The sequence below is a fragment of the Cornus florida genome, unplaced genomic scaffold (genome assembly GCF_030987335.1).
Source record: "Cornus florida cultivar Cherokee Brave unplaced genomic scaffold, ASM3098733v1 CherokeeBrave_3.0.0_Hap2_Chr01, whole genome shotgun sequence".
Lineage (NCBI taxonomy): Eukaryota > Viridiplantae > Streptophyta > Magnoliopsida > Cornales > Cornaceae > Cornus > Cornus florida.
Genome location: NW_026775571.1, coordinates 61475499 through 61485421, shown reverse-complemented (window position 1 = coordinate 61485421; position 9923 = coordinate 61475499). Strand labels below are relative to the sequence as shown.

General features: G+C 35.0%; 1 protein-coding gene across 1 annotated transcript; it reads left to right on the top strand.

Moving 5' to 3' along the window:
* Positions 1–3971: 3971 nt before the first annotated feature.
* On the top strand, positions 3972–7391 carry LOC132273298 (G-type lectin S-receptor-like serine/threonine-protein kinase At1g11330). The gene is made up of 7 exons (XM_059774287.1): positions 3972–5298; positions 5608–5715; positions 5800–6005; positions 6077–6287; positions 6495–6732; positions 6854–7004; positions 7098–7391. Exons 1-7 carry the CDS (start codon positions 3972–3974, stop codon positions 7389–7391), a joined length of 2535 nt encoding a protein of 844 aa, XP_059630270.1.
* Positions 7392–9923: the final 2532 nt, after the last annotated feature.

Here is a 9923-nt window from a genome sequence, read left to right as displayed (position 1 = left end):
TTTCTAAAACATTTCAGGGGGCACTTCCCCCCTAAACTCCACTTAGCTAGATCGTTAATTTGACCTTTATACAAACTCATTATTTAACAATTTTTATCATATACTAAGGTCTATATAAAGAGCATTGAAAGGGAGAGCAAGTAAAAGTTTTTATATTTGTTCAGACAATGTATGGTCAAATAGAGACGATTGACATGTACTATGCAACATGGGAGCAAAGATTTTTAAACCTTTAATCTTTCATTTTATTTTCTTAAAAAAATAATCAGGTTGTGAAGACTGTTTCAACCATCAAACCAATCCATTTCATTTGTTGAACCATTTCTAGTTGAAGTATAGTTTAGTTGACATATAACAGAGTCAGATATAGAAACCTTTGCAATTTAAAGATTAAAGGGTCCATTTAGTTAGATAAAAATTATTAGTAAAAAGCCAAAGAAAGTAAAAAAGAGAGAAATAATTGCATAACTCTCTCTCTAGGTCAAATTTAAGTAACTAATTAGTATGTGCTTTCACCATGCTAATTAAGCCTCTTATTACTATTAGTCAAAAAATTGTTAAAAGAGTAGAAGAATTGATTCGTGATTAGATCTCATTGTTTATAATATGGTTTATAAATTAATAATGCTTAAACTGCGCATGATCTTTGATTTATATTGCAGACGACATGAATTTGATAAAATTATCAGTAATGCGCAACCAAACCAATAATGAAAGAACAAAAAATAGTTTTAAATTCACAATATCAAGTATTTATTTATTTGCATAATCGTGTTGATCTAATATATATATATTTTTTTGATATTATTTCTTTTGTTTATAATGTTAATAATTAATAGGTTTGCAACAAATTCTTATCGTGCCACAATAAATATATGGCTTATTTTTTGGTATTTGCCACAATATATATTTTAGGCTATTAAATTAAATTTTATTTTATTAATAATAGAATAGTCATGGATAAACTCCGTGGCCTATTTTGGATAGTTGCCACGACATATATTCGTGGGCAATTATAATTATAGCCACGAATAAACTCTGTGGCCTATTTTGGATATTTGCCACGACATATATTCGTGGGTAATTAAATTAATAACCACAAATAAATTCCGTGGGAAAACACCTATTCTACCACGATAAATATTTTAGTTGCAAAAGGATTGAATTAGCCACGACTAATTCTTATATCGGGATTGCTAATTGCCATGGAAATATTGTTATTTAGTGACGAAATAGCTTGTGGCAATAGAAGGTATTTTTACTACGGGGTCAAATTTGTTGCAAAAGGTTCACATTTTGCCACGGAAATTTATAGTCGTGATTATTGGCATTTTGTGATGGGGCTACACCCACGACCGAGCCACGAGCTATTTCTTGTGGCTAAAAGGCCTTCTCCACGAAATTTGAAAGTTTTTGCCAAGAAGTGTCTTGTGGCAAGAACCCAAATTTATTGTAGTGACTTTTTAATTATTTTTTTTTAATTCTTTTATTTTACACCACAATTTTATATATATACAAATATCAAATCACATCCATATAAAACAAATCAAATAAAATATATGAGATGCAAATGGGTTCAACCAACACCCCCGTACGCGACAATTCTTGTAGTGGGTCCCACACGAGACCGTCCAACCCAAAAAAATGAAAAAAATGCAAAAATGGCAACCTTGGCATTTCAAAGAGTCATAGACTCAATGAAATGTCCCAACCAACTCTCGGACACAACCGGCACACTCCACGGTGTCCGACACGTAAAACGAGAAAAGGCATCACTGTTCAAACGGAAAATGGCGAAAATTCAGAAATATTACATTTTCTATAATTTTTTATTTTATTACTGTTCAAGTGGCCCCTTCTTTTTTCTGACTACGTCACTGCTCATGAGTAAATGGAGAGTTGAATTAGGGTTGATGCATGGAAGTCCTTTGGGAACGGGTTAGAAGACATCACACCTTCCTTCTTCATCAACAAGAAGCACTCAACTAAGTTATTGGACTGGCCATGGTACGTACAAGATTAGTGACTCTTCTTCCCATCCATGTTCTCATATTTTACTGTTCTTGTACTAGAGAATTTCGCACTGCCATAGACATAATTACATCAACTCAACCCCAAAACTATAATCCCCAATGGTTACACGTTCAAACCCCACAAACCAACTCATAACACTTAAGAAATTAAACAAGAATCACACTACTTACGAAAATTTAAGTGCCTATGTCCACGGTAAAGATCCGGTAAACATTTCATTATGCCATAAGTATGAGATTACAAGTTTTAGCTCCCAAACCTCCCTTCTCTCATATCACACTACAAACCCTAAATGCAATTATACACTGGGTACCAGAGAATCTACAACCTAGGCTCACGACCTGCAAGAGAAAATAGGTCAATTTTTTCACTTCAAATTTCCAAATCATAACCGAATAGTAACGCGACCCAAGCCAAAACAAAATTAGGACCACAATAGAGATAAACCCCTTAATGATTCTTCTGTGACTCCGACCAACCTTGTAGTACATGTCATGGATGGACACAAACAAATTGTTTGGTCGTCAAATGTTTCAAAAATATGTGTTTAAAATTTTAAATTACCTAAAGGTTTTTCTCGACAAAATGAAAATTCAAACTACCAATTAGTATTAGTTCAGGTGGTATAGTCTCTCCACTACAAATGAGAGGTTGGGGCAATATCATCAGCGCTTGCGTTTGCTTGAACTTTGAAAAATAAAAAAATTTCAAACCAAGGGCCACCAAGGGCTTCAAGAAATAGATTTGACTATGACTTCCAATCTCAAGATACTATGTATATGGGGAAAAAATACATAGGGAGGTTGGGGCAATATCATCAATGTGCGCTTGTGTTTGCTTGAACTTTGAAGGACAAAAAAAAAAAAAAAAATTCAAACCAAGGGCTTCAAGAAATAGATTTGACTATGACTTAGTCCAATCTCAAGATACTATGTGTATGGGAAAAAATCCGGATCGTATACAAAATAAAAATATTTGAAAGGAGCAAAATGAACTTATAAAACATTTAAGGGGGCACTTCCCCCCTAAGCTCCACTTAGTTCCATCGTTAATTTGACCTTTATACAAACTCACTATTTAACAATTTGTATCATATACAAAGGTCTATATAAAGAGCACTAAAAGGGAGAGCAAGTAAAAGTTTTTATATTTGTGCTGACAATGTATGGTCAAATAGAGACGATTGACATGGGAGCAAAGATTTTAAAACCTTCAATCTTTCATTTTATTTTCTTAAAAAAATAATCAGGTTGTGAAGACTATTTCAACCGTCCAACCAATCCATTTCATTTTTTGAACCATTTCTAGTTGAAGTATAGTTTAGTTGACATATAACAGAGTAAGATCTAGAAACCTTTGCAATTTAAAGACTAAAGGGTCCATTTGGTTAGATAAAAATTATTAGTAAAAAGTGAAAGAAAGTAAAAAAGAGAGAAATAATTGCATAACTCTCTCTCTAGGTCAAATTTAAGTAGCTAATTAGCATGTGCTTTTACCATGCTAATTGAGCCTCTTATTACTATTAGTCAAAAAATTGTTAAAAGTGTAGAAGAATTGATTCGTGATTAGACCTCATCTTTGTTTATAATATGGTTTATAAATTAATAATGCTTAAACTGCGCATGATCTTTGATTTATATTGCAGACAACATGAATTTGATAAAATTATCAGTAATGCGCAACCAAACCAATAATGAAAGAACAAAAAACAGTTTTAAATTCACAATTTGTCTTATATAGCATCATAGCATACTGCTTCCGCTTACCGGGATTTCCATTCAAAGCTTATGACTGGTCGTAGATTTGAATCCTTCCATGCAATATGTATTTGTGATGTGGAGAAGTATGAGGAAAGAATAATGATTTTTATGGAGAGTTGAATTACTGTTGATGCATGGAAGTCCTTTGGCAACAGGTCAGAAGACATCACAGCTTCCATGGTCACCAACAAGAGCCACTCAACTGAGTTATTGGACTTAATTGCCATGGTACAAGCCACTCTTTTTCTAACCCTTGTTCTCATATTTTACTGTTCTTGTTGTACTAATGAATTTTGCACTGCCATAGACACAATTACATATACTCAACCCATCAGTGACACTGAAACTATAATCTCCGATGGTGACACCTTCAAATTGGGATTTTTTAGCCCTGTTAATTCTAGTAAAAGGTACGTTGGTATCTGGTACAATGAGATCTCTGCGACGGCTGTGGTATGGGTAGCGAATCGGGATAAACCTCTTAATGATTCTTCTGGTACTGTGACAATATCCAAGGATGGCAATCTTGTGGTCTTGGATGGACAGAAACAGATTGTTTGGTCATCAGGTGTTGCACATTCTTCTGTGAGTTCAAGTGCCCAGCTTTCTGATTCCGGAAACCTTGTATTGCGAGATGACTCTAATGGAAACATAATGTGGGAGAGTTTTGAACACCCTTCTGATTCTTTCTTGCAGGGGATGAAACTTAGTACCAACAGGTTTACAGACAAGAAGACTCAGCTGACCTCATGGAAAAGTCCTTCAGACCCATCCAATGGAAGGTTCACTTTGGGCATCAATCCTCAGAATATTCTGGAAATATATATATGGAACGGCAGTCGTCCATACTGGCGGAGCGGTCCATGGGATGGGCAGATTTTTATCGGCATACCTGAAATGATTTCGGTGTACCATTTTAGCACATATGATGTTGCAGAGGATAAAGAAGGGAACATGCACATGAGTTATACGTATTTAAAAGTGTCTCCTCTGTTATATATTGCCTTAAGTTCTGATGGAAATCTAATGAAGAAGAACAAGAGTTGGGAAAATGTGTGGTCGGCTCCAAATACTGAATGTGAAGTTTATGGCAAGTGTGGTCCATTTGGGAGCTGCAATGAGCACGGTTTACCAATTTGCACCTGTTTACAAGGGTTTGTTCCAAAGCATATCGAGGAATGGAGTAGAGGAAATTGGACCAGTGGATGTGTAAGGAGGATACAGAGACAATTGCAGTGTGAGAGAAACAACAGTGGTGGTGAAAAGGGCAAAGAAGATGGGTTTATAAAGCTAATGATGGTGAAAGTGCCGGCCTTAGCTGAGTTGCTGCTATTTGCTCCTGAAGACAAGTGCAGAAGTCAGTGCTTGAATAATTGTTCTTGTATAGCTTATTCATATAAAATTGGCATTGGTTGTATGCAGTGGAGCGGAGACTTAATTGACATACAGGAATTCTCCTACGGTGGAGCAGATCTTTACATCCGTGTTGCATATTCAGAACTCGGTAAGTGTTTTTCATCATCCTTCAAAATATAAGCAAATAACAATAATATGTGCTTCAAATCCTCTTTTTTTTCTTCAAAGTTTAAGCAAATATCACTTGAATTTGAACCATTGCATATTCTAAACATGTTAGCCACCCGACATTTGTACTTTAGTTCAGAAATGCGTTTGTTGTCTATATTAATAGCTTAAGTATAAAACCTTTTCCCATTTGCCCACAGAAAAAGAAAGCCACGGAAAGTGTCTAAACTCCCAATTCTTTAATCTGTATTAACACGAGTACTCTCTCAAAGTTTGTTGTGTTTTACAGAAAAAAAGAGAATAACAAAACTAGATATCACAATTGGAGTGCTCATAGGCTCATTGACCATTGCAATCTGTACCTTTCTTTCCTGGATGTGGATGGCTAGACCACGAGGTATATGCCCATTAAAATTAGCTCAAGAGATTTGCACATATTGCTGTTATTATATAGATTACTTATTACTAAATTTTGAATCAGGAAGGAAGAAAAAGAGGGCGAAGTTATTATTTAAAAGAGGGGTAGTGAATCCAGATTGTTCAAATGAAAGAATGCTTGGAGATAATCTCGGCCAAATTAAACTTGAAGAGCTACCTCTTTTCAGTTTTGAGAAACTAGCAATTGCAACAGACAATTTTGATGTGGCCAATAAGCTTGGGCAGGGTGGTTTTGGTCCCGTGTACAAGGTAATGTTTGTTCATCGAAGCTCTATGCTGTTTAAAATATAAAAAAAATTCACTTTCATCTTTAATTTCAGGGAAAACTATCTAGCGGACAAGATATAGCTGTCAAACGGCTTTCGAGATCCTCTAGACAAGGGCTGGAGGAGTTTATGAATGAGGTTGTGGTAATTTCCCAACTCCAACATCGCAATCTTGTTAGACTTCTTGGCTGCTGTGTGGAAAGAGAAGAAAAAATGTTGATCTATGAATACATGCCAAATAAAAGCTTGGATGCATTTCTCTTTGGTTAGTTCATGATAAAGCTTTTTTTTGTTATTTCAATTAGCAGGAACTTCATTGTTTTGAGAAGACAGAAAGCCTTTTCTTTTGTAGTGTTTGTGAACATATTGATCTACTATAAGTCTAAAACTATAAATCTTATCTCAACATCAATTTTAATTTTCCAAAAAACTTTCACATACTTGTTTTTTCTTTTCTTCAATATTGTTTCAGATCCAATCAAGCGAAGACTCCTAGATTGGAGAAAATGTGCTATCATTATTGAAGGGATTGGCCGAGGCCTTCTTTACCTTCATAGGGATTCTAGATTAAGGATTATACATAGAGATCTGAAGACAAGTAACGTTCTGTTGGATGAAAATTTAAATCCAAAAATTTCAGATTTCGGCTTGGCAAAGATTTTTGGAGGCAACCAAGAACAGGCCAACACTAGAAGGGTTGTTGGAACCTAGTAAGTAGCTTTTGCTTTAATTTGTCCAAAATGATTAATTATTCATGTGATAATTTGTCTTTCTCATGGCAAACTTCAACTCAAATAATTTTACTATTCGGGCTGTCATGATGCAATGTAGTGGCTATATGGCCCCCGAATATGCAATGCAAGGAAGATTCTCAGAAAAATCTGATGTCTTTAGCTTTGGAGTATTGTTGTTAGAGATAGTAAGTGGGCGAAAGAACACTAGCTTTTACCATGATGAGCACTCTTTAACCCTTCTAGGATTTGTAAGTTCACTCGAACTATTGGCTCAGTTACTACGTATAATTCATTTTAATCTTTCTAATTTCAACTTTTGGTGGTTGTGTCATTGTGTCCAGGCCTGGAAGTTATGGAATGAAGATAGGATCGTAATGCTAATAGATCCAACAATTTTCGATCCATGCTTGCAAGTTGAGATCTTGAGATACATACATATAGGATTGTTGTGTGTGCAAGATTCTGCCACTGATAGGCCAACTATGTCGACCGTTCTTTTGATGCTTAGTAGTGAAATTGCAAATCTTCCAACTCCAAAGCAACCTGCATTTACTGAAATATGCAGGTCTTCTCAACAGAGCCAAAGGGGATGTTCTGCGAACAATGTAACTATTACAACCATGTATGGCCGTTAGCACGCAACTTCTTCTAGTATTCCTCTTACTATCATCCATTAAGTACACTTTAATTGGTTATGCAAAATGTTGTTTTGTTTTACAAAATGTGTTCATCAACTCTATGAATTGGTGTAGGTATTTATACTATTGAAATGTAGTCTCCTTCTTGAGATGTGCCTAGGTTGTCTTTGAAGAAATGCTAACATTCAATGATTGGTGTGTTGATTGTGTCAAAATCGATTTGGTCTATGGAGCTATGCAAGAAAAGTAAGCAAGGGTTTGGAACCTTTGGGAGCCCTAAACCTGAGTGGTTGTGTCACGTGGCTTGTGAAGCTGATGAAATTTAATTACTTAATTTATCATTGTTAATTACTTATTTTATTGAGACATGTAAAAGCAGGAGATTTTAACTACTTTATTTATTTGATTTAATTTTATTTTATTTTGGATAGTTGAATGCTCAATTTTAAATATTTTGATGTGTCTGGGGTTAGATTGGAGTTATATAAATAAATTGGGCATTGGAATGTCAGTATGAATTGCACTTGTGAAATGACTATTACAAGAGATGAGTAAATTCTTGGATTTATAGAGGTAATGGGATTATGTGACCTGAGAAATCTATACCATCACACATATGAATAATAATAATATACATGGTCACTTGTATTTTTATATCTGTGTGTGTAGGTTGCAATTATGTATCATATACAAGGTATAGAAGTTAAATTCAAATATAGAATAATTGAAATATAAATATCATAGAATTATTAAAATTATCTACTAATCCCCTCAAGTACATAAACTATTATATTACCCAATCACGTTTTTTAAAATATATCATATCAACCCCTCCCTGTTAGTTGACCATCTAAAATTAATGGGATCTTATCACGCGACCATCACGTGCACCATATATTGCATTATAATGGCCAAAATACCCTTGTTCTCTTGAAATGACAAAATTGCCTTTCTCTACAGTCTTCTTTCTTTCTCTCTATCTATCTTTCTCTCTCTCTCTCTCACTCACACCCAAACACAAAGATACGACTTATAGAAAGCTCCTTTCTATTAAGATCGTCTTATCATTATCATATATATCGCTTTGTTTTGATCTTTTCTCTCTACTTTAACCCCTAAAACATATCCAAAACCCTAAAAATTGAATCTTATTTTTATTCTCCTTTCCCAACTTTTTACTCTGGCTGTATATTGGATTTTCCTATTTACCACCATCGTCCACTCGACATAACCCCTCTCCGCACCGGTCGTCGGCCGAGATGAATGTTGGCAGTGATGAAGTCAGTAAAGTTGACGACTTCGCCCCACCATCATCAACATGACGACGATAACTATATCAGCTGATTGCGAAGCCGCCAGTGGAGGTAGAGCCGTACTGGCACCGCCGTCATCGTAGTGGTGTCATTGCTCATTGCCACTGCCGCATGGCTATCATTTTTCTTTTCTGGGACCACCACACCTCGCTGGTACAGCTTCTTGTGCTGGGAAGGAAGCCCTAATGGAGTAGAAGGATTGGGGAGAGTGAGGGATGAAGATGGGCAGCAAGAAGGCCCAATTGCCTGCATGCAGGTTATAAATATTGAATAATGGGTTGGGGTTTAAAAAGGGGAGTGAATAATTAGAGATCACTTTCGGAGTGAAAGGAATTAGGTTGTCGCCATATACAAGAATTATTATATGTAAAATTTAAAGAGAGAAAGGGACATACAATTTCCATACATACCAGAGAGAGAGGGAGGGAGAGTCAAGTAGACCACGTGGAAGACCTCCAAAGATGATGAAGAAGGCTGCCCAATACTACATCGTTTCACACAGGGGCATAATTGTCATTTTAAATTCACAATTTCATTTTAATATAATATTAATATAATATCAAGGGCATTCGTGTCATTTCACAGTCACTTAACGGTTCTGTAACGGAAAGGGGGGCAATGTGATAGTTTATGTTAGTTTAGAGAGTTTTTTTAATAATTGAGGGTGTTATATGTAGTTGTTGTAAATAATAGGGTTTTTTATTTATTATTATTTTTTAAAATGTTTTTAGCCCTTATTAAAAAGAAAGAAACAATAAGAGTGACAAAATTTTGTACGAGCCTCCCCCGTTCCCGTGCATGAAAAAGCTATACAGTTTCAAGATACAACCCAACTTGTGAGTTGTTTTCTTAAAAAGTGTTTGAAGAAGACAATTGGGTTAGTCAAAATTCCCCTCAAAATATGTAAACTATATAAGATTGCTAGAGAACATTAAAAGAGAAAGCAGTGTGTTCATTTGATTTGTGAATCTGACCCATGTTGTTCATACTATCGGTCCGGTCGCAGTTTCATAAATAAGTGATGCATAGGAATCAGTTTGATTCATGAATTGGGGTATAGAAAAACTTATTTCATCTATGAATCTGATCCTATTTGTTACTCATATAATATATATGAATATATATAATACTATTTAACCCAAAACATAATAGGCTAACCCCCATCCCCTTATAATATATATTTCTATAATATACATAAATTATATTACTATATATT